The sequence below is a fragment of the Lonchura striata genome, chromosome 10 (genome assembly GCF_050655825.1).
Source record: "Lonchura striata isolate lonStrDom1 chromosome 10, ASM5065582v1, whole genome shotgun sequence".
Classification (NCBI taxonomy): Eukaryota; Metazoa; Chordata; class Aves; order Passeriformes; family Estrildidae; genus Lonchura; species Lonchura striata.
Window position 1 is genome coordinate 12,132,090 of NC_140712.1, and position 26,050 is coordinate 12,158,139.

Sequence of the window (26,050 nt, forward strand, 5' to 3'; positions counted from 1 at the left end):
AGTTTACAGATTATTTTAGGGTACTAAACAGAATTGCTTTTAATTCTGAAATCCAATTCATAAAGCTGTAGAGAGATCGAAATATCTTGTATTTTTCTTCTGGACTTGATCTAGAGTTGACTAGAATTGGTATATCAATGAAGAAATGGTTTTATGCTTTTTAGAGTTTTTAATAGAGACCATTATAATGAGCTGTTTGGTATAATCAGATTAGCAAAATCTGAGTAGCTTTGTTCCTCAACTGTATTTCTGCCTCTGTGGTCACTTCTTTCCCCTGTGCCCTGTCCTTGTTAACACAGCTCAGTGGATCACTGTCGTCTTCAGTGGATGCCTGCCAAGATTTCAGCTCAGCTACTGGCTGGTAATCTTGGCTATAAATATATACCCCCCTCTTCAGACAAGCTCATAGTAAATGATGGAAATTATTACTTCACACAAATCAGAAATTTTAGCATGGATGTTGTGTGTTAGGTATCTAGAAGAAACATAAAATCCCACTTTGAAAAAAAACACATCTGAAAAGCTGCTCCATGCAAAGCTTGTAAAAGTGTCCTTATGCTGCAAATTGTGGGTGAGTAACTGCTGGTGCTCTGGGTGAATGTTTAGAGAGGTTGGCTGTCATGTGTGGGTTGTGTTTGCAGCAAGTCTAGCCCAACAAAGCCTCTGGCCTGAGCTGCAGGGGCTGTCTCTGTCAGTGCTGGGGAGCAGGGGTGTGTAGGTGTCAACAGATGGGAGTTACAGGCAGTCCTCGAGGAGGATTTGTCCTCAGCCCACGAGCATATGCTCAGTGCTGGAGGACGTGCTGAGCCTCGCTGAGCGCTGGTTATGCAAGGCTCGCTGTAGTGGCAAGGCTTCTGGAGAGGGACTGAGAGAGCAGCAGGAGAGTTCACTTTCTACCCAGGGCTCTGATTAAATTCAATTCTTGAGGCAGAGCTGCTCTTTGAGCAATGCCCACTGCTGTTGGCCTTGTTATTGAACGAAGAGATCACCCAGAGGCAATTTGGTAATTTCTTTGTCAAATCTCGAACCAATACCCTGAATAAATAGAAGAACTTAAACTTTAATTATACCTGGACTTGACGTCACTGGTTCCTCTTCCATGAGGAAGCTGACTTGCATGGCCCCAGACATCTGCCATCATTCACAGGGGCAATGTCAGAATAAATGCTGCTGTGGAAAGAAAGGGAAACCAGGAAAAAATATTTTGCAATAATCTTGTGTATGTTATTTCATTCTAATGATCTGTCTGGCAAACTTGACGGGCTCTACTTCTATTAAAGAAGAAAACAAAGAAAAAAATAAACAACTGAATATATGTGTGTTCTAGCAAGCAAATTTAATTTCCTCATTGGCCATAGATACACTATGGCTTGACAACACAGATAAATACAGCCCTTGGTTAAGAGGCAGAGGTATAAGTGGAGGATGAAAACCTTTTCTGATGTTTAAAGTGCATGGAAATCCTGCTCTGCTGTTCACCTGTACTTGTGCAGCCTAATGATCCTTTTGTTAATCCCTGAGCCAGGGACTGGATCAGAAAACTACCCTGGGAAGGAAGAAAGGAGAATGACAGGATAAGTGGACGAAGTGTGTGTATATATATACACGCACCCCCCCCCCCCCCCCCCATATATTTTCTTTTTTCTTCGTTTATTTTGAGCAATACTAGTTTATTAATTTCCCCTGCACTTGTCTGCTTACCCAACCTTATGTCACATCCTTGTTTGTGCTAATACAGCAAACTAATTGAGGTTAAAAATAACCTCTATCTGGAGCACATACTTAGAGGCACAAAGCTACTGAGAAAAAAGTGAGAGCATCCAAATTTGTCTAGCCCCTCAGGCTAAATTCCAAAGTTTTCAGAAGAAAAAAGCTCAGGAAGGAAAGCTCAGGAAGGTTGTAACAGGTCTCTGGAGAGATGAAATAAATGTTCACAGGTGCTGTGAGGGAAGAATTTTGAGCAGGAGCATCTTGTAATTCAGTATTGTGTGAGTTGAGAGAAAAATAGTAATTCATCAATTTTAATACACTGAAAGCAAAAGTTGGGTTGTTTTTTTTAAACTCAGCACTGTTCCTTTCATCTAAGCAATCTCTATGGTGATGATTCTAGAGAGCCCCTGAACAGGCAGCTCACAATAGTAAACATTTTACAATCTATAAAGGAGTATTTACTGAAGCTGATAGAGAGCAATTGCTTCTTAGTGATACATTGGATTGGTTTTTTTTAATTATAGTCTTGGAAATGCTATTGCTTGTTTGAGTTTAAATTATCTTGTTATACAGTTTAGGTGTATGAACAAATGAAATAATTTTGTGGTAGTTTGCCCAAAGTTATATGTACAGCAATGATTAACTTTGCCTCTGCTGTGCTGCTACACTGAATATTGCTCTGGTTTTCCTTGAGTTTTCAGTATCCAGCTCTATGTTGATTGTATCTAGATCAGATTTTGCAGCATTAAATTGAATAGATTCCATAATCGTTAATATGTTAGGTTCTGTTTATCAGAAATATTTAGTTTTATTTTTCCCTCTGCACCCTGAGACAGACTTTGGAGAGGAGTTGGGGTCAAGAAGTTTCAGGATATTGAGGTTGCCTCTTCTCTTTCTGTAGATATTTATGGTGAATTTTGCATTTTTTCCCCCCACATCATTCCAGGAATTATGTGAAGTTTGTATGCACATTTCATCCTCTGAAATGCCCATTAGTCAGATGAACTGCTTTGTGCATAAGCGAGGAGAAGTTCAAATAAAGGTATATTTGGGGAAAAAAGGGAAGACTTCTGCTTCTGACATATATATCTTTTCAGGGTACATACTGTACTTAAATAGTTATATACCACCCTTTTTATATTTCAACTCTTGTTTATTTATATCGGCATATTAGGGTGCTCCAAAACATGTTTATTTCTATAACAGCCAATCAGCATGCAGAAGTAAACCATGCTACTTGGGAATTGCTTATCAGCTGTATAATGAAGATGAATGGCATGCTAAATCTTATCTGATTATGCAAAAGTAGATTTTTATGATAGTAATGACTTTGCTTTGCAGTTTGTAGAAAGCTGGGAATCATGAATCTGATTAATCACATAAAGTTAGATTGAAAGAAAGAAGAGGAAAAAAAAAGTGATGCTGTGTATTCTGGGTCTTTTCCAGTCATTACCTGATGTTTAAAATCTTTGTGGGCAAACTTTAAGAATATCAAATGATAGTGAAATTCATAAGTTGTAGTAAGCCTGTTTAAGAACTGGTGCTATTAATACGACTTCTGGAACAGCTAATATAATCTCTAATGGCAAATATTTGCCAGGATTGGTTACATTATAAGCTGAATGATATAAAGCACCAACAGAAAGATAGTCCTAAACTCTTAATCTTCAACTTCCTCGTGGGACCTAATTGTAAAGCAAATTTGTTGATGCTATCTTCAATAATAGATTCCTGCATCCAGCTGAATCCAGCCTTGACTCAGAGGTTCAGGCCTTGGAGCTACATCTACCAAAATTCAGTTCTTGGTTTCTTGGGTTTGATTTTTTTCCCCTGTGTGTGCTCTTATTTAGAGTTGGAAAATGCACAATAAAACTTCTTGCATAAGTTTCACTTGTCCTTGAGATCTGAAACATTGTAATGAGACATCTCAAAAGGCACAGGATGGCTCATCCTGCTGTTTTCCTGAGCCACTGTTTCATCAAGGAGAATCATAAACCTTGGAAGGTTTGCAGATGTCTTTTCTTGGGAGATTTTCAGATTGATGCAGTTGAGAAATCCTCCTTCTGCAAATGAATGTTACCACGGCAAAGTGGATCTGTGGAGGATAAAAATTGTTTATTGTCACAGCAGTGACAAATTGCCTGTATAGTAAATGACTGGAGCTGGTTTTCAGGGCTTAAAAGAGAGAAAAATATCAGAAAGTAAGGGGGAACTGAGTCAGATAATGCGAGTATGTCTTCTGTTCATCCCCAGATTGTCTGTGAAAATTAAGGCAATTACACAGCAATGAATGGTAATGAAAGCAAATTATGTTGTTGTTCAGCATCATAAAGACCCAGACCTAAGCACTGATTGTGCTTTTTCATTGATGTGTTGGAATATAGCTTGCTTTTTCTAGGGATTTTGTGTTGCAACACAGCAGTATTTTCTGCATATTACTTTTGTCACCAGCACTAGAGCTAATCTCCTCAACAGTGTCCAACTCCATCATCTCTGCATTATTACCTTGTTTATAACTGCACAGTGTTTCTACTGTGCTGCAGAGGAGGGTGTCCTAATTTTCCTGAAATAGTGGCTGCTTGAGGATAGGAAGCTAAAGCAGTGACTGCACATTCAGTTTCTGGTGGTTGATTGAATCTAGAAGCTTTGTGCCACATTTCAGGACTGTTCTGAAATGATATGGGACCAGTTATGAAAAGAAATATGAATTGTATGGACTCAAAATGGATATGAGTGACTCATTGAAAACAAGATGCCCACACTTTCTCTTCTCAATCACACAGTCCCTTCTTTTCCCAGCTAGGAACTCCACAATAGTTTTCAGAATGAATCATTTGTAACATGAAATCCCAGCCTCAGAGTGTGTTTTAATCTCAGGACTGAGATTCATTCTGTTTTCTGATGAGAAACTTCAGCCACACATAGGGAGACAGTCAAGGACAGGCAGCTGAAAACTGTCTTGGTATTGGTTCAGTCAGACAAAGATCACTGCTTTGAAACCTATAGGAGATCCTTTCATCTTCAGATGCTTTAATTACTTGAACTCAGGTTTCTATTGTCTTTCAAACAATGTTATTGTAGGCAGAATGTGACCTTGGCCTCTGTCAGTAATTGGGGTGCCCCATGTTTTCACCTGAAGGGTGCACCCAGTTCACCTGCTGACAACCAGGACTGTGAACATGCTGCTCCTGGCTCAGCTTGAGGAGCTGTTCCCTTGTGAAGGCATTTGCCTCGCAGGGTCATGGGCAGTGAAACTCTGTCAGTGGTGCATTCTATAAGGAGGCAACATCCCTTGAGTCTGCAGAAAGTTAGTTCCATTTGCACAGTGCAGGGTAAGAGTACTTGTTCAAAATGCAGTAAACAGGACATGCCTCTGACAGATTTGCTGACAGGTGGCTGCTGAAGTCCAGGTTGGAAAGTCATCTTTGCCTTTTGAAATCAGTGTGAAGAGGATATAATTCCCTGCTGCTTTGGACCAAAACAGTTTTCCATGCCAGCACAGAAGAGGTGTAGAAATTTAAGTGATTCTCTTACATGTTTTTTTATACTGCTCTTAGAGTTAAGAATAGGGAAGAATCAGGTCTTGGTAAGTGTTGGATGTCTAGAAACAGTCTGACAGTGTGTTCAGCTACCAGGAAAGAAGTTTGTGATGGCAGGGTTGTAGTTTTGTTTAGGGAGCCTGAATGAAAGAGTTGGTTTCTTATATGACCCCAAACTCTGTGCCAGATTCTGACCCACCTTTGTGGATCAAATTTTGTCTATAAAAACCTGTTCTTCTCTCTAAAGTTTCCATTGTGGAGGATTTGACTTTGCAGAACAATTCCTCAATACTTTAGCACTTCCAGAAAGGCATCTTTCATTCTGTGGTTTTAATTAAACACAATTAATTGTACCCTCAGTCAGTAAACAGAAGAAAAGGTGACAGTCTTTTCTTTCCAGTATCACCTTTCTGTATTCCACTTGATGAACAAATAAGTATATTTGGTTTAAAAAAGTTGCCTAAATTTCCTTAATGTTTAGTTTCTTTCCTTTGAAAATGTTTATTTTGGCAAAGGTTTTTCTTGGAGTGAAGAGTTTAAAGGCAGACAAATGAAAAGGGCCTTCTTGAAAAAAGATTAAATTAAGCATCATTAGCACTAGGTCAGGCCTTGTATATAAAAAAAGAAATTCTATCTGTATGATGTTTTCCCTTACCAGATGGAGATAGTGACATCCAGTCAACCTTCACTAAGAAATTGCTATGAACACTGAGTATCTGAGCACAGGAGCATCTCTGTGCTCCTCAGAGATTTGCCAGGCAGTTTCAGAGCAACCTCTCAGTGGTGTTTAAAATAAAAAGGTTCCTCAGATGGTGTTTTTTCACTTGGTTGTAGCCTGTAAACTTCACCTATAAATGTCCCTTCTTTTTCACATTTGCCTGTTACAGGTGCACAAATTCCAAGATTAGTGTCTTGATTTTGCTATCTTTGTGTTTCGTATGAATGTTTCTCAGTGAAATCTGGTCTGGGAAGCGGGAATTCAGAGCATGTCTGCAAAATAATACTTCATATATGCCTGCTTCATACTTGGAAATGCAGAATGGAGGCATTGATCTCAAGCTCATTGGAGGGAAATCGTGCCAGCAGTAGTGAGACGATTGTTGAATGTGTTTCCTGGAGCAGGCAGGGGATGGGTAGCACTGCTGAGCTCTCCTTTCCAGCTGTTAGCAGGATGGCGGCTGCAATTACTTGTGCGACTGACAGTCTGCATTGCCTCATTTATAGTTTTTAAGGGTATGTAAAGTGCTGTAGCAGAGCAGAGCCAGAATTTAAAACCCTTGTGAAAACATGGGAAAGCTGTGTTGTTGTGATTAAAGGAAACTGATGCGTGACTTAATGGCAACTTAGCTGAGAAGAAGAAATGATAAACTGTTTTTTTTTTTTAAAGCTAAAATCCAACAAAAGGAGGACCTCATGGCTGGAGCCTATAGTGGTTCAGAGATCCCTGAACACAAACACTGTCCCTTTTCCTTGTGACACAAAACTCGCCACCCCAGGTTCCTGACGTCAGCTTGCAGGGTGCCCCTGGGAGTGTCAGGGCACCACAAATCTGAAGTGATGTTTGTGTTCAGGGGCCTGTGGCCCTGAGTAGTCAGTCACAATTAGATTAGGTATTCTCTAAACAATTAGGAAGAAAGTGTTTGTTCTGCAGCATATTTAGAGAGGCTCAGGGAAATTATAACATGGCTTTCTATAGTAATATAAATTAAATGTAATATTTACTGAAGAAAAAAAATCACTCAAATATAATTTCATATCTTATTTGAAGAAGAGTTCCCCATTTGAAAGTTATAGGCTGATAATTGTTTTGTTGCCCTTTTGAGTTAGTATTGTAAGAATCTGGTAGCAAACTTAACAAATATCTATATATGAGCAAGTAACTTATGTTAAAACATATTAAAACAATCAGAATTATTAAATGTCAGTCAAGGCAGTGAGAGTAGTTGGGTTTTTTCCTTTTAACATTTTCAGGTGTTTCTAATAATTGTCTTTTTATCTCTTTGTTTCCTAGAACATTGTATGAATTTCTCTTTCATTTTCAGAATGCATTTTTCTGTGTTCGGGTGATGGTGATTTTGGTTTTTCAAGTCCATTAGATGTTCAGGAATGTATCCAGTACCCCCTTTTTAATTGCTCTGGGGTTATCTGCAGCAGTGCTGCAGGCTCAGCTCTTGGGGCTCCCCTGTGCTGGCCAAACTGCATGAGCAGCTGGGAGTGCAGAGAGGCTTCATCCAGGAATGGAGTCTGGCACTTGTCACCTTCATCAAATCAAATGAGATTTGTCAGATTTATGATTTGTGTGTCTGGTAGGAGCCATCTCGGTGTGTTTCTGATTCTTCATAATTAATGAGTTTTTGAAGGAAAGATAATACAAACAATTCAATATAATACAGACACATTCAAAACAGAGCCTTGTTTGTTTTTCATTTTTGTCAGAAATACTCCTTTTCAGGCAGATGCAGAGTTCCTTCAGGGTTATTCTGGTGCATATTTTGGAATACTAGAACAGTATCCCTGAGTACTTATTTTGAAATATTTAGAGAAGAAATTGAGGGGTAGTCAAGATTTTAAAGCTAGCTTTATACTAAATAATTAAATACAGTTGGATGTTGGGAATTCCTACAGTTGGAAATAATCCTCTGTAATCCTATGTCAATAATAATCCTTAATGAATGTGTTTTGTACATAACTTTGCCGATAAGCTTCAAATTTAACTTTCTTCCTTGGTCTCTTTTCTTTCTCAAGTCCTTGGATTGACCACTACTGGAAATTTGTTTATTTCTTCTCCAAGTTTTTAATCTCAAATATCTATACCCAAACACCACATGATACATGCAGCCTTCTTCAAATGGATTTAATCTGCTCCATGTAAAGACAAGTTATGTTTTAGATACACTTAGTGAAAAAAGACAAACTACTTAAATAGTACTCATGTCAGTCTTTCAAGTGTAGAAGTTTACTACATTGATAGTTAAAGCTATAGTTCAAATGCACCTCATTTTTGAAAAGTTTTTTTTTGTACTGTGTAACTCTTGCCAGCTGACAGAATAACCTTGGCAGAGTGCAGGCTTTGCTTCTTTTTCATGCATATTTATTCTGCTATCCTAGGATCATCCAATGGGAATTCATTACTTCAGCAATGATTGAAGAAATCTTATTTTTAATCTAAGTAATTTTCTGTGAAGTTTAATTCATAACATAAGAGCACCTCCTGGGTAATAACTAAAAATGATATATTTTTAATGAAAAGAATTGCCTTGAGTTCTCAGTGTCCAGCAGACTTGTCTCCCACTCTCCAAAACTCATAGATCATCTTTACCATATCATGTTTAATATTTCATTGCAATTTACTTACTGGATAGATTCAAGATTAACAATAAAAATTGTCTCAGTTGGTAGCTTTTATGGAGGAGACTGGTTTCCAGTTGGTTTTGTTACATTAAGAAACACAAAATTGGTCTGGAAAGAGTTCAGGCTAGGAAGACTTGCAGGCTCTATTTTTCCAGTTTGAACACTGACACAGATTTATTAAATCCCTGTGATTGTGTGTGTGGGCTTGTGAAAATGCTCAGTGGTATTTCCAAATGGCCCGGAGTTCTCTGTGTTATGTTCCTGAATAATTTTGAGCAGCAGCACAGTTCTAGCCTGCACTGATGGCGTGGCAGACCTGCAGGGCTGGGGGGGCTGGCCCTCAGAGCCCTCCTCCCCCTGCAATAAAAATATCTGTTCTGACTGCATTTCTACAAATCACTGCTGACCTGTGCGAAGTGTATCTCTACCAGATTTGTTATTTGTAGTTCTATATGTTAAATACCAAAATAAATAATCCTCCCCAACCTCAAAAGCCCCAAATCAAAAGCCACACTAAACCACAAACATAAGCACAATCCTTTCTTCCTTGCTTTTTTTTTTTTCTTTTTGTTTTGTTTTCTGAAGGAGAATATTATACACAGCTCTTTGCAACTTAATTTAAATTTCAGTATAATCACAGATCAGGCAGCACGTTAAATCTGAATTAAAATCTTGGCAGCTTTTAATTTTAAGTTTGGATGCCAATTTGCATTTGTAGCTTAATGAATTTAAATAGGTCCATGAATTTGGGAGAGTATTCAGCCTTTTGGGGTAATTGAATTATTCTTTTTGATACCTAGTGATTGGCAAATATAGAAATATTAGCATTTGGTGAAATAAAGTAATACTGGAAAATTATCTAAAATCTCATAGGTATTTTTGAATTATTCTGTAATTTTGTGAACTATTTTGTATCTGGGGAACAACTCCTGGTTACTACAGTGTCATGAGATTTTGTTTTTTGCAGAGTACTCTTTCAGCTAGATGCCTCTAAAACAGCCAGATAAGCATTGTAAAATTAAAAAAGTGTACATCAAAAGCTTAAAAAACATTGTGACATCTGCATAGATTAACTTCTAAAAAATACATTAAAATTTATTAAATGTAAGTTATTTTGTAATGTCTTAGTGAAGCTGTGCACTTCTAATCTTGTTATTCACAGTTTAGGACAAAACATTGCTAATTGTCTTGCAGAGTTATTGATGGTGATGGTACATGCAACATCTTTTATTTCCAGTGGCAGCTCATTCATTTTTAGCTGAGAGTGGGTATAAAATTGAGTTACATCTTTCAAAAAAAGGTTGTTCCTCTCTATGCTGTGTGAGAAAAATTCAAATACTTACAGATGATGTGATATATTTTCACATTTCATAATAAATTAGTTTTTCAGAAAACATAAAGGATGCCTGCTTTTAATGGGGAAATCTCAGAAGTGCTGTTAATATCTTTCTGATTAATAGTGAAAAGAAAGGGATGGACTGACCATATATGGACTGACTCAACAGGAAGATCAGTAAAAAGGAGAATGAATTTACATAGCTTTAAACAATGCCAAGGCCTGATTCCTGCTATTGCTTATCAATCCTGGCAGCTTTCACAGTCGATAGAAAAGCAAATTTTATTGATGATTATTGTCTGTGGGTATATGGCATCACAGCTTAGCAGTGGTGCTGGGTAAAAGTGGTAATTGTAGAAGGTTCTGGACTGAGACAAAGAGCTTCAGATTTTGTTTTTCTAATTATTTTGCTTGTTCAGTTACGTGGTTTCTCTGGGTTTTTTTTTCCCCATTAGGGGCTGCCTAGGAGCCCCCAGGTTGAGCTGTATATTTAAGGTCCACTTCAGTGTGGACTGTGCCAACAGTGCTCCCCAGTGCCTCGTGCTTTTGTTCTTATTGTAATGAGAAGCCCAGGAGTTACATTTATTACATTTACTTGCTGCTTATATTCCACAGAAAAGGATAACAGGAATTTGATTTGAGGAGTCTGTTAGTTGCATGATATAGTTGTAGTCAATTGAAGAATTTTAGATCTTCAAAAGGTTGTGGATTTTTGATTTGTTTGGATATATATATAGGATATATAGGCAAAGGAACCCTATGAAATATTCAGCCATGATGAATTTACAATTGTAAATTAATTATTTTTTTGCCTTTGAATATTGATACCTTCACAGTGAAAATGGATTTACTTTTCATATTGTTATGTTGCTCTAGAAATTTCAAGGAGTCTGCTTATTCACACGTTATCAACCTGTTATCAGAGGGGAGGTTTGCTTGAAAAGTTGACTGAAGTCTTCCTACTTGGTCAATAAAGTAATTGAATCATACCAGGCAGTAAACACCCATAACTGTAGACAGAGATAGTGGCAATCCCCCATGTGGTGCCTTGGTGAGAAACAAGGAGCAATGTTTAGAGAACAAATTTGGAATCTAAGGCTGCCTGAATTTCAATTCTGATGCTGTTGCCTATCCTTTATAATTTAAACAGAAAATTTAATCTTATTTCCTCAGTCTTTCTGTGTGTGAATGATGGGACATTGAAGAAGAATATGATTGTGGGTAAATAAGCTCAAAACATCATGGAAGCTGTGACCAGGTACTGTTTGCTTTTACCTCTGTTTAATTTCTGCAAAAGTGTTCTGACAGCAAACCTTTTATGAGCTTGGGGTGTGAGCAGAAAAAATGGGTAAGTCTTGTACTGCTTGCCTATTAGTTATTGGCCAAAAATATACTGAGAGTGTTTTCATAATGGAATTTCAAAATGAATCTAGAACTTTATTCCTCCTGCTATAACTCCTTTCTAGAATGGTCTGAAGAGGATTTTTGTTTTTTTTTCCTTTGTTTCTTTCTTATTGTTAGTCACAGTCACTTTGGTATATAGATGTGTGCTAATTATCCTCTATCAGTCCATTTAAATAATTTACTGTGTAAAGGTCTCAAAAGACTCTCTAGGTGGCAGGTCTGATTTAGCACTTTCTTTGTTACATGGGCCCTTTTCTTTCAACTCTGCCCTTCCTTCTCTGTTTTATTGCAATGTCTCTTGTTTTGGTTTTTATGTATCTCTTTCTCAGCAATATTTTATTTAACACTGTCATCCAAATACAAGCTTTTACTATAAGTAATGATACTGTTCCAGACTTTCCTCCTCTGTCTGACAAATTGTTTTCTCCTCTGTGTTCACTTTGCTCTCAGCACAAAACCAGATGCTATTCTCAAAATATTCCAGTTAACTATGTTTATTTCCATTAGCAATACCTTACATGCTGTATTTTAAACCTGGTCTGTGCTTCAGTAGGCTGATTCTAGGATTCCATCCAGCCAGACAGGACTCTTAGCTGGCACTAGCCTCAATAGCTCACTTGGAGCATTTGATGAAGATTTGACCCCTTCTCACAGATTATTTAGCCAGCCAGTCTAAATAGCAACATTTGCCAAAGTTGCAAGGTGTTTATGAGTATTTTTCTATGTATTTATTTTTTTCTATTTTTTTTAGAGAGATTCAATTAATGCAATAAGTTATGTGTATAAGTTTTGTTTATTTTCTTCTGACAGAGATGGATATATACTCAATTACACTCTTCACTGTTTCCATCTAATAAGTGTAGTAAGTTATTGCTAAGTGTAAACAGCATTCTTTGTTGCTATTTTTTTCTGCTGTGAAATTCCTCCCTGATCAGAAATGAAATTCTCTACAGTAAATGGAAGATGTGCTGTGATTATATGGACCGTTGAACATCACAAAGCATATTTGGTAGGAGTTAAGTTCACTGCTGCTACTGACTCCAGCTCACTTCAGTAGTTATGCAATGCTTTGTCTCTACTGCTGAGCTGGGGAGAATGAAGGGCTTGACCTAATTTCAGAGTGGACACTGTGCTGAGGGAGCTCAGTCTGGCACAGGAGCTCCTCTGAAAATTACACAGGAAAAGCAGATAGTGTTTTAAGGGCATATTGATTTATTATTGTCTCCTGGGTACAAATTCACATGTTGATACATTGATGCATCATTAGATCCAAATTGCTGTTGTTTCTCAAGCTCCTCAAGAGAATATTCCACCTCATTGGTGTTGTTGTGACTTGGATATTTATTACTCAGGGAAATAATATCTGCAGGCTCTGTAGCTTGAACTTGTTTATGGTGGCTTCAGGGCTGGGTATACGTTTATCTTTTTGTAACAGAGGGTAGAGACATGCAGAGCACATTTATTCAGACTCAAAAAGATGGAGATCCTCTCAGGGATCAAATTGTGTCTTGTACCTCTACTGAAATAAAAATCAACAGAAGTAACTCTTGAGCTAGACTAGAACATGACAGAAATACAGACAAATATACCTTTCTGTGTCATCCTGGTATCACACAGCTTTTCTGGTTCTGCCAGGAGTTAAGGAATGCCGTCTGAATCCACACTGACTGTCAGCCTTTTCCCACATCCATTCCTCTTTTTTTCCTTTCCATCTTTTCCTCTGAGTGTATTCCCATACAGTCCAGCTATTCTGGCTATTCAATTTGCTTGTGAAATGCTTTTTGTGTCTGACTGCTGTGTAATGCTTTGAAACACTGGGTGGTTTCTATGGACAAAGCCCTGCCATGTGTTGTAAATTAAAGTCCATCTAGCAGGCATCATACAGGGGCTGTTATCTAGAGGAGGGGAATGGATTCACTCTGCTGTAATTTTCCATTAGTGTTCTACTGTACACTGCATATTTTCACAAATCCTTTTCAGTTTTTGTTTCTGCTAGTCAGTAATTGACATTTGTTTTCTCACTGTCATGACCTCAGGCCTGGAGGCTTAACTCACACTGCAGTCAGTGCTGTCACTGGCAAGAAAAATGCTTTTACTTAAATGGGTAAACATGATTAACAAAATCTGTAGGCCCTCTTAGACCTGAATGGAATGGAAGTTAGAGCTGCCTCAGTAATTGTTAGCAGCTCTTAAGTGTCTTGGGCAAGTGAAGATGGAGATCTGTGATTTTTGCCTGAGTCTGGTCTGTTATAGCTCCAGCTGTCTTACCCCAGTGTAGGCTTGTTTTTATCTTGTGTATTTGGTCAAACCACCGTGTGTGTCCAGTTTACAGAGCAGAGCTGGGAACAGCTTAGGCAGCTGATCTGTGGCCTGAGCTGCTCTCTGGTTTGTCTTCTTTGCCTGGAACTCCTACTACTGCTCAAAAAAACCCTAGAGAAATGGGCGTTAACTTATGTGAGACCCCAAGGCAATGCAGGTTGGAGCCTGGAATTGTAGTGTGTAGAAATAACAAAAAAATATTAAAGAGCAAACTTCACTTCCTTGGATTAACTTGTCTTATTTTCATGTATTTATTTAGTTGAAAATTAATCTATGATGTTTTAATGGTTTTCACTACAAAGTGCATAGTATGCCCACTTGTTATTTCATATTCTGCAGTGAATAATTCATTGTGCTAAATTGATAGTGAAGGCTTTCAGCTGTAATTACTGAAAATCTTTGAAATATGAAATTGAATTCTTACAATGAAATGGTCATAGGCTGAATCATTTAGGAAGTTTAGGTAAGCTGTTAGCTACAGAATGTGTTTGAAAAGATACTTTTGTTCCCTTGGTTTCCTGTTGGTTTTATCTTCAATTTATAGATTCATCATTTAGAAATGTATTTATACTTTGTAGTGCATGTGTGCATTCCTTCAGCATAGAACACCAAGGAGAAACAGATATTTTCAAGGCACTGTCATTTTTCTTTCAGCCAATACTTATAGTGATGTTTTTAGAATATCCTAGTTCTGCTTATTAGTCTCAGTCTAGTGTTTGTATCAGGTCTTGATTATAATTTCTAAAAAAATTTAGAATTTGTCTCCTCCTGAAAATTCATTTCTATGAATTTTTCATGATACAATCAATCACATAAATCTGGTGCCAAAATGCAAAGTGATATGAGAATACCATCAAAATAAGCATGTATAAACAACTGAATGCTTTCCAACACTTGCCCAGCTATATTTTACAAATAACATAGAATCCATTTATGTTGATTTTATGTCTGCTAGCTGAATTTAATACGATAACTTAATATTCTCCCCGTATTTGTTCAGGTCTTTAGATTTCAAGGGATTTGTGAGAAATGTGTATTTAATTCACACTAATACAGCAATGGTAAATTATTATTTTGTTTTCAGTATTTGTCTAGAAATTTGATTTCTACAGTCACTAGTATGAGAATATAAATGAGAACTAGTAAAACAAATGGAGGAAAAACAATGGAAATTATTGGAGTACTATTATTACTCTTTTATGTAAAAGAAAAGTGGTTTACTTCTCATCTAAATCACTAAGTCTACCTAAGCCAAATTGTGGCATTTGCACATGCTAGGAATTCTTTATGAAAAGCCTCTTGATTCTTTCAGGATGCAGACAAAAATTTGAAAAAAATGATTCATATTTTGTTGCTGGTACTGGTTGAGCCTCCCGGTGATAGCCCAACACCCATGAATTGATTATTTTGATGCAAATTTAAGTCTCCAGAAGACATAAAATGCACATCCAATTCCATCTTACAGATGGTATTTTAGCAGTTTCCTGGGTTCAGTGTCCATATGCAAAAGAAAGGCCAGTTCCAGCACTGTGTTCTTCATTCGTGTGTCATCTCAATGTGGCATTAGGAAAAAACATTATTTTAAGTAAGGTGTTTGAGATGCAGAATGGCTGCTAGTTTTAGTTTCTTGTGTCTTTAATTCCTACATTACTACTTCCCTCCTTTTGTCAGATATTAGGTAAAAAATGCTTTGAGGAAAATTTAACTCGGTTTCTATACTTGGCTCTTACATTTTCATCCTAGCAAACAAAATAAAAAGGGAAAAAAATCTTTCTCAGAGTTTATTGAAGAGTTTTATGTAAAACTGTCAGCTGTGAGGGTACAGAATGACTTGAAGAGCTGTCATATCACAGACTTCTCTGAATGTATCTTTTCAGGGGGTATATCAAATGGCTTCCATGTAGTAACTGTTCCTTGGAGAATGGAAAATTTGTTCTCAAATTAATCTTGCTGTTCTCTGCTGTCTCTTTTCCTTCTTTATTTACCTAAAAGCAAATATGTATATTTGCTATCTTAACTAACCAATGCAAATGGAATTCCATGTAGGATTTTGGTTGCATTAGTTGTTGCTGAGAAGTGAAGCTGTGGGAACAGCTGTCAATTTGCTTAGGTTAGCTCAGCTGAATTAAGAAAATTCTCACAAGTTGATTTTTTAAAATGGGATATTTACTTCCCTAAAAGAGGTTATAACAGCTTTTAAAACAACACTGAAAACTCTTCCATGCCAATAATTTTGACATGAAATGTGTGAGATCCAACTGCTTGTGCTACGCTATTGCATTTACTTGTATTTTGATTCATAACACGGTTTAAAGCAGTCCTGTGCTGTAGAGTTAATGCTTTTTCCTCTTATCTTCCACATGACAACTTTTGATCTATAAATATTTCCCTGTCAGAAACACTGAAGGGTATTGTGTAAAGCTGTGATTGTAAGGGATGGTTTTACCACTTGCCTGATTGCTTCTGCTTCGTGCAGCTGAGGGAGACCACTACAAGCAGTAATTGACTGCCTTGACTGATTCTATTGTTATTCCTTTATCCCCAGTCTCGGGGAGAAACAGTTAAGTGGGTGGTGATTCCATTATGCACTAAAATGTGTGCCATTTTACAGTAGAATAAACAACCACAGAAAAATATGATGAAAGTGCTCCAGGTTAAAAAAAAACTCAGAAGCTGTTTACTCCAGCCTTTCTGGTTTAATTCACAGAGCCACAAATGATATATTCTGGAATTCTTTTTGCATTCTGTCCGCAACAGTGTTCTGTACCAGGAACCACCTCATCTCTTGATTATTCTCCTTTTGTAATTGAAACTCAGTCTGCTGATGTTTTCTTACATCAAATCTTGTTAACCGTAAACAGAGTCTGTGCCTACTGTTGACATTTTGGGCTATACCTGGCAGAAATACAATTTGGAATCTACGATCTTAGGGGAGTGTTCTTAATCTCTAAAGACTGTGCATAACTTTTCTAAATGTCTAAATATACTTATGACAAATCTAATTTTTAGTATTCAAGGAAGAAGTTTGAGGATGTTGAAAGACCTTAAAATCTTATCGAAACATCTAACCAATATATCCTGGAAAGAATCTGGTTTATGTGTGTGGAGTCATGTGTTAGATTTTTAGAAGGCTGACATCAGCAAACAAACTATGTGTCCTCCCTTCCCTTAGTTACTTTTTCCCTAAGCAAAGCTGAAAACTCCAACCTGTATAATGAGAAACCCTTGTGACCAAAACTAAAGACAAATGTGTAGCATTACACAATATCTTTTTATATGTGTGTGTGTGTGTGTGTATATATATATATATATACACACACCTACCTAATTAATTATATTTTTTAGGACACTGATATATCAAATTTTAAACTTATAAAGCAGTCAGATTCCAGACAGTGCAAATCATACTTTAATATATTATAAAGCTATATAGTAAGCCCACTCCATGGGCTTTACATGCACATAAAACCAAGAGTTACATAAATAATATCAAATGACAAAAACGGAAAGCAGTTTCTGCATACTTTATTTTACAATTCCTCACTAAATATATTTACAGGACACAGAGTTTGCTTTAGTGCAATACATAGTAATGTTGCATAAGTACAAACTGTTGAACTTTTCTAAAAAAAATTAAAGAAATAAAGCACTTAACTGATGTTACAGCTAAGTATGTAAAGCAACGTTAATAACTCTGAGTGAAAATGCTAACAGCATCTTTTCTTCTCGTAAACAATTTCTAGAAACAAACCACAAACTGGCATTACATATTCCAAACTACTACCCCTTGTACAGTACCATATCATTTAAAAAATCACTTTTTAAAAGCACATATACTGTACTGTACAGCAACCTGTTTCTACAGATACTGACTTACTCTTTTAATACAAATATGGTATTACCGTGGCAGTTTTGAAGAACAAAGTTATCTCAAGATATCAAACATCAGTAACAAACTCTGATAAGCACAGCTTCTTGAGAACCTGCTTTAACAGCATTTCTTCACAGTGATATTTATGAAAGGTTGGAAAAAGAGATTAGCATAAAATATTTCCATCCTTTTCAGTTTTTATGCAAAAATCATTACTTTATATTGGTAATTATAAAATTACAAACACTTTCTATAAGTAACTGCATCTGTAGTAATGATAGAAAAAGTCATCAATAAGACACCTAAAATGAGGCTTGCATAACATGAGAGTTTGAAGAAAACTAGGTATACCTCATTTTTAAAAGAAGAGTAAGGGATGTAACTTAATTCAAAATAAGCAACACAGTTTAACAGCGATAACCTATTATCAATTAAAAAAGCTACTTACTTATTAATAAATGTTAAAAAATAATGAAATTGTGATGAGGCGAAATCAACATTTAAAAAGAGATGATGGAACATTTACTCTTAATCTTAGTTTTGGCACTTCATTGGAACATTTACTTTACCAAAGACCAAAATATGTATAAAAGATATACAGCTCCTTGACATACCTTGCAAATATAGTACATAAGTACTGGCAAACACTGAAAACATAGTGAAACATTCCCACAGATTTGCACATGCATGCAGTAGTCAGACAACGGCGTTGTATTTATGTTCTCGGCGGTGACAATCTTGCATTACTTGGGTATTTCAGGCTGTTTCTTCAGCAGATCTTGTTTCTGTTTTAAGTCTTACAAATTCTTTAGCAACTTCATCGTTGTTCCTCTGAGAAAGTATTCTAAGGATTGTGAGCCCAGTCTCGTCCACGGAGATGCTCCTGAGCAGGGGGTACCAGGCGGCGCAGCCGCCCCGGTCGGCGATGGCCTGCAGCTGGATGACGGCCATGCCGATAACGCGGTCCTCCCGCGCAAAGCAGTAATCCTTCACCGCCAGGTGCACCTCGTAGGCTCCTGCCTTCTCCTCGTTACTCAGCAGGCTGTGTGGATTGACAGTGGCAGTTTAGAACAAGGAGTGCACTTTAATTCCCCCAAGGAATTAATTCACTCTAGAAATCTTGGGCAAATTAAAGCGAGAATGATGCTTTAAGTTTTGTGGTTCCATTTTGTTAGAACAGGTTATCTAATTTTAAAATTTCTACACAGGTAACCCTTCACATGTATTGGTGATAGAGCCTCTGTTCTCAGCAGCCTGAACAGAAACAGAATTCCCTTAATAGTTGGAACAGGCAGTTACCTTTCCCTGGAAAGTACAAAATATGGTCAGCTAGTTCCCCAAATGTCAGTACCAATACAGAAAATCCCTGGCAGCAGGCATCAAAAGGAGCTTTGTGGTGAGACACAGAGTTAACTGATTTTTAGTCAGGAGGGTAAGGGGAGGAAAATAAATTGGTGTCAGGAAAGGGCAGAGAAGTACTAAATTTAAAACTCCAGGTTAGGTGGAAGCTTCTTACTGATTTAAGGATTAAATGGTAACAGCATTAGATAAATGACAGTGTTAACACATGAACAATCCAATACTCATTTTGATATCTCTACAGGCATGAAGGCCAGATATCTAGAAATAATAACTAATGCTTCTGTCCAAACAAATACCTAGGCCAATAGATACGTAGGGATAGAAATAGTTATTCCTCTGTAGGGAAATTAATTGTGAATTTTAACCAGGTTTTATAGGAGTTAAAGCTTGATGACTGCCATTCATTTTCACATATAACAAAGACACAAATGAGTAAATAATTTTGAAAATTTGTCTATATATCTATGTTAGGATAGCTTTTTTTGTTATTAATGGTTTAAAGGCAAAAATATTTTGGGGAAATTTTCAAAAAATATGCAACTGCTAGACACAAAAGACTTACAATTGGAAAGTTTCATTGTACTTAGGTGACCAGGTGTTGCTCTTTGTCTTGGTTCCATGTTTTCTTTTCTTGTCACTTAACTTAGGACCCAGTATGCAAACCTCCACGAATGGCCGGAACATAGCTGTTGTTTGCCAGTTTAGGTTATTAATTGCTACAACTATAAAGAGATAAAAGAAATTAATTTAAATAAAATTCCATTGGAAGAGGTCCAATTTATTACCCTCTATGATTTGGTAAAGCCAGGAAAGGTGATCTGAGAGCTTTCCTATGGATATCAATACCTGGTAAGCCTAGGAAGATACTTTGCCTCTTCCCTGCTAAGTAAAGTTGTCTGACTACTTTTAGGTTCCAAAGTATCAACTAGAAACATGTATTTTACAAATCCTTTACTTTTACAGCTTCTTTTTGCCAGCTACCTTCACTGCAATTAAAAAAAAAAATCAGCTTATACTAATCTGAAATATCCTGTGTTTCTGAAATTCAGGTTGTGCAGAACAAAAGCATTTTGTTAAAAATGCAGCTTCTTAAGACCTGGTGCAGTCATTTGCTACTCAGCTTTGCTGTAGTTTTTTAGAAGTTGAATTATGCAAAAGCAATCGAGAAGTATAATTTGACACATTTTAATTTATAACTCTATAACTTAGTATAATAACTTTAAATTATCTACACAGAGAAGCATAGACAGTACTTGTCTGCAAAATCTGAACTTCTGCTGATGTTGAGCAAGGAAAAAGTGCACTCCTAATCACCTGAAGTGTACTCAGAGTCTCTCAAATACTATAATACTTATCACTTTTTATTTTAGCACTGGTATGTTATACACAGGATGTAGTGCTTGGAGGTTTGGTCTTTGTTGTTACTTTCTTTTTAAAGTTGGCTAGTTTGAAACTTACCTTTCACAGTGACTTTATGCTCACCAGTTCCAGGATGGGTAGAGACATCCACCTGTACAGATATCTCACCCACTGAATTATTAGCAGTTTGACCTGAAACAAGAATTACTGGTTAGCACACCTGGCTTCTCGATGCATCAAGAGAAATAAACAGCCAAAGGCGAGTGGTATTTTCCTTTAGAAACACTTCAACATTTCTGACATGTTTCACATTCCAGTGGGAATCAGTTATAGATTCATAAATGATTTTACACAAAAGAACTGGGCAATTGGAAAGTGCCTCGGAGGAATAAAACCTGTTCATCTGGAACTTTCCATTCCGGTTGTCATTAGGTGTGTTTGCATCTTGAAATGCTAAAGTTGGTGGGTTTGTCAAGTTTTTCATGTACCTCCCAAAAATCTTACTGCTAAATGTGTATTTGGGAAGTTACTTCTGTATCACTGTTTATGAATCCTTTGCTGAAGGTTTTGTCTCAACAAATTACTGAAGTTCTGCACTAGCACAGACAGAGGGGCTTAAAAATGAAAGGTCGAAGGGATGGCAGGAGAACCAGAAACTTAGTTTCTTGAAGTTTTTACTTTTGAGAACCAGGTGAGGTTGCAAGTCAGTTTGTACAGAATTCACCTCTAAAATGACTTAAAATATTGTCTTGAAAGGTGCCACAATATATCAGATTATAACAGTAAAACATAAATGAAACTGACTATATTTACTTGTTCTTTGACTGGAGATTCAGTTATCATTTAACAGGCTCATTATTGTGCATTTCCAAGCTTTCAGGTGAGTTTGGCTTGGATTTGTTGTGAACCTACTTTTGAAACAGCAGTGTTTTGAAAATGCACAGTGTCAATGTCTTACTGTATTTACAGCTGCCACTTCTGAATTGCAGGGTACCTGTACAAATTTTGCTGTTAGATATATTTAATTACCAGTCAGAGCATTTGGACCACATGTAAATAAAAAACTTATTAGACAACAGTTTTTTAATGACAAGAGGTTTAGCTTCAATGGCAGTAATTCAGTTTCTTGTATTTGGATAATTACTTAAAGCTGTACTATATGGAAGCTTTGAGTTGGTGCTTGCTCACAGTATGCTTGCTCACAATAAATAACACATAATTTTTTTAAAGAATTTGTGGCAAGTTGGACCAAATGGACCAGAAAAGCTAAATAGTAAGAATAACAGAATGGCTTTATTTAGATGTACAGACCAATGTATTATCTGACTATAGTAAAGTTTGCTTTTACTTGGGAAGAGAAAGGAAATTCTCATTCGGAGAAAGTCATAAAGTTAAAGATGGTTTTCTTTTCTCTTGCAAACACAGTGTCATTAGGCCATAAATCACTGAGTAGCAGGTTTTTAATGGAGTTACATTTAACCTTGGGCGCTGACTCGTGGGAAAAAGCCTTCCCTTATATTTCTGTGGATTACCTGGATTAAATGCAGACGATGCCTGTAATTCAGAAAGCAGCTTGTCCAGGATAAGAACCCAATACTATATATATTTTTATATATAGGATATTTTCATTGGTTTTGTGATACTATAAAGTAAATTAAAGAGAGCAGGGACTAGAGATCCTACAGCATTATACTGTCTCCTCCTTTAATATTGTGAAATTCCACCTTTTCACATTGTTCATAATATATGGAATTCAACCTCAGCACAGGTACTTTCTGTGGAGATGAACCTCATTATGAATGATGCTTTTGATTATAGCTGTAGCCTTCCTTCAGCTCTGAAGTTTGGGTTGAACATACTGTAACTGTTCCAATTAAAAAGCTTTCAATGCCAAACCAGACAGGAGAAGAGAAACAGGAATTTGCACCGAAATCTTAGGGATGCTGCATGGGTAGCATAAACTGAATGTACTGAGAGAGAGAGTGAGAAGTTCTTGAATCCTCTCCCAATCACAATTAATAATAATTAACCCCTCACTGCAGTGGAAGATGAGTTAAGCTGATCCTGAATATCACTGAAATTAACAGCTGGTGTCAATTATGAGTCAATGTTTTAGCATCTATCTTAACAGAAAAAACCCAACCCAAGACTGCAGTAAAGTTTTAAAAGAGGACAATTAGCATTTTTATTTGATAGTCTTGAGAGCAGCCTGTAGCTGGTGGTAGTAGTGAAGTGCGCAGTATTAACCTCAAATAATGACATGGAGGATTTAATCAGGACAAGAATCTGTGAATCTCTAAGATTAGACTTGTTCTGTTTCTCCAACTTTTTTATTAATTTATGCAAAATATATTCTTGCAAATATCTCCTAATCAGTGTCTTTCTGTCTCCTGGTAGTCCATAATTGACAACAGTGCTCCAAGCAGTGCTGCAAATATGAAGTGTGAAGTCTTGTATGTACAATAGTGCTTGATATTGTCATGAAGAAATCTGTGCAAAAAATTACCCAGTCTTATAGTGAAAGCAGTTGACATTAAAATGACCCCACATTCAGTATTGCTGAGAAAACCTCCTTTGCAGAACATCCGAGTGAGCATAGAGAATTTCTAGTGCAGTCTAGAATATAAACTTAGTTTCTTTTAGTAATCACCCCTCCATCTTTCTCTTTCTGACCTGCTGAACAAACTAGAGATACAATTCCGGAACATTTAGTATTTTCTTATAGCATCTCTTGCTGACATTCCAGAACTATGGTACTTCATTTTAAAGTCTCTGATCTGTCTTTTTCTGCTGTTTTGTTTTCTTTTTTTGCTACCACTTCTTGTACAGTCACAGCAGGAATTAGTGATTCTGACTGCACTATAGAAAGGTCCATTTATCCTACTACATTTAATAAGCCAATTTAGCTGACAATAAATCTCTCTATGCACTGCAGAGGATGATGGTGCTTTTCTTCCTTAAGTACTGTAATATAACTCATTTGAAGGCTAACAAACTTATAAATGATTCTGCCTCACATTTGACAACCTTATGGATGTTTAATTATTACTGCTTGCTCTCTAATATCTGCTTTACATTTTGTTTGTTGGTATATTTATACCATTCAAAGTACAGCTTTCTCTTATTGGTGGGTCTTAAAGTGATCATGTGCATTTAATGTTAAGCCATTCTTTTGCAGTAAATAAACTGTAAAGAAGTAAAAAATATCTCCTGTGACCAAAGATGCTTGCTCCTCAGGGACTAGAAAGACCTAGAAGTCAGGCTTTTATCCCTCCTCATTTAGCACCTGGAATGGCATCAATGTGCGAGTTGTTATAACACTAATAATGTTGACAGAAAACAGCCATTTTGGACTAAGGTCCAAGTCATTATTTCTTAGTCATGACAGTACACAGAGAAATTCCATTCCCTTCTGTTCCTTCCTTAGTTGATACCTTTGGAAAAGGTGAACTTCCGTATTCTGAGAAAATAGCAAAATATGCAAATGGAAAAATGAGTAATGTATGTTTTGTAAAAACAAAACAGTAACTGCCTCTATTTTCTAGGATAATATTTTTGCTAAATACAAGAGACCCCTACTGAATCAGTCTGTGATTGTGCACAAAAGCACATTTCTGTGGAAGGATTCCTTTGTCTTGCTTGATCTTTTAGCAGCAAAAAGTTCTTAAATGAGGAGAACTTTGAAAAATAACTTCTAGGCTTGCATGAAAAAAGAGCCCAGTAGAAATAAATGGGATTCACAGAAAATCAGCATAAAATTTAAGAATGTGGTGATTTGCAGTATTTTTGCCCCAAAGTAGCCAAAGATAATATGCAAGATTCTAAAAACTTTGTATTATTGTATCAAAATTTGTGGAGGTTTAAATATATTTCTCTGTTTTTTTTTTTTTTTTTTTTTAAATTATTTTTTTTAAACTCTGCCTCTATGGGTTCAGGGTTTCAAGATCATTTTTACTCCTCTGAGGATTAGAAATCTGGTTCAAAAGAAAAACAACTACCTGCAAACTAAGAATCATGTATAACATGATTTTATTACCCGAGACTTAGAAAGCTGGCTGAGCACTGGGAGCCAGGCCAGCTGACCCCACACTGGTGCCTGTGGAACCCAAACCTATCCCATTTACCTCACTGGCTTTTTCAGCACAAAGCTGCTCATTTAAATATTGGACCTGTGCTTTGACCTTATTTCCAAATGGGACGTAACAATGAAAAAGTTGAACAAATATTCAAGCTTTCATAGTTTCCAATGCTTTAAGAATTACACAAATTATGAAATCAGCACTTTAATTCAGACCAGCATTAGTCATCTTTTGATTGATGATGCCAATAAAATATATACATTTGTCTGGTGTTGAGCTGTTAATTTATTAGGAGAGAAAATAGCAGGGTGACTCAGAGTTATTTTTCAGACTGATTTGGAGGAAAACCTTGAGTGCATTTTCTAACATTTTTATTTAATCCACAGAGAATAAGTTAAAGCTGAATTGTTAGGAGGTGGATGTAGCAAGCTAGATGATCTCTTCTGTATGTGTACTAGAGAAAAGCAAGACAGCAGTGAAAACTGATTCTATAATGATAATCACATTAACTTCAACATGGGCTTTGCTTCAAGAAGTTGCTATACAAATGGTTGATGATAATTTGTTTTGGGGGATTCTGAGAACCAAGTTCAGTACTTGAAGGATTACTTCCGTAACCATTTATTCACCATGCTGCCATAAAAAGATTGAAAAGATTTAGGTTTGTATTTGATTAACAAATGTCAATCATTTGTCTAAAGAATCACTTGTTGGGATGGAATTAAGGTTGGCTAGAGATTCAGCAGATTGAGATGCTCCTCAGTTGTGCAAAGCTGCACTATCAATGTCTATTCCCTCCCAGTGGAATTGTGGTGTCAGGCAGGGAGGGATCTGAGGCACTCAGAACATAAAAGCAGGATGTTTGCTGTGAGTGTTGGCATGGGATCCCCAGCTCAGGCCTTTCCCTGCATCTCTGCTGGGGAAAGCTCCACGCAGCCAGGGCTGCAATTGCACAGCTCACCCAGAGCTGCAGCTGCTGCTCTGCCCATGTGGCAAAGAAACGGGGCATGAGCCACCTTCCATCTGGGAGGTGTGGATCAACTGGCCTCTGTGGGTGTATGTATATTTTTTTACATGTATTTTTATATATGCGTGTATTGTGACCAGTGTTTTACCCAGACAACACTCAGGCCTCTCAAGCAATTTCGATAAGTATGGAATACTCTGTTTCTAGTGGGAAGTTATTTTTTTTTGAAATTGATATCATATAACTGATGGTTTATTTTCTTGAAGACCTAGAGGAGACTGATACATAACATTTTTTAAATTTAGGTGCTTTATGGCTTCATTTAAGGGACAACCAGAAATTTCCTAATGTGAAAGCCTCTTAACTGAAGTATTTTGTAAAGACCTACTGCTTTATCAGTGGTCTGGTTTTACCTATGTGTACTTTAAAAACAATTATTTTTCTGCCACTATTCTGAGTGCATTTGCTTTGCTATCAGCATATACTGGAATGCTTTTATTAGTTGTAATTCAGCAAGTTTCTTCTTTGTTTGTTCTTATCTTTCATGTTTGTTGCTTGCAATAGTGTGCTGATTTCTGCAGCTTGTAATGCAGTTCTGTTTTTTTTTTTTTTGCATGAAATAAGGTTGTGTAACACATGGTTCTGACCTCAATTTGAAACTACAGTGGATGAAGCAGGGATTATTTCTTGAGTTAAATTCTGTCTGAAGTATGGGTTATGAGAGAACTGGAAATGCTCTGTAGGACTTAAATT

The 26,050-nt window shown here is 36.8% G+C and overlaps 1 protein-coding gene and 1 long non-coding RNA gene across 2 annotated transcripts in view; one reads left to right on the forward strand and one right to left on the reverse strand.

The window, feature by feature from the left end:
- Window positions 1–26,050, forward strand: part of LOC110474170 (uncharacterized) — a 166,518-nt gene that overhangs the window by 79,386 nt on the left and 61,082 nt on the right. The window lies entirely within an intron of this gene.
- The window catches only part of UNC13C (unc-13 homolog C), a 127,380-nt gene continuing 118,375 nt past the window's right edge, over window positions 17,046–26,050 (reverse strand). The window contains exons 30-32 of the mRNA XM_085588704.1: window positions 20,351–20,443; window positions 19,455–19,614; window positions 17,046–18,572 (exon numbers count right to left, since the gene is read on the reverse strand). Of these exons, the coding sequence (XP_085444830.1) occupies window positions 18,287–18,572; window positions 19,455–19,614; window positions 20,351–20,443 (539 nt within the window). The 3' untranslated portion in view covers window positions 17,046–18,286. The remainder of the gene's footprint in view (window positions 18,573–19,454; window positions 19,615–20,350; window positions 20,444–26,050) is intronic.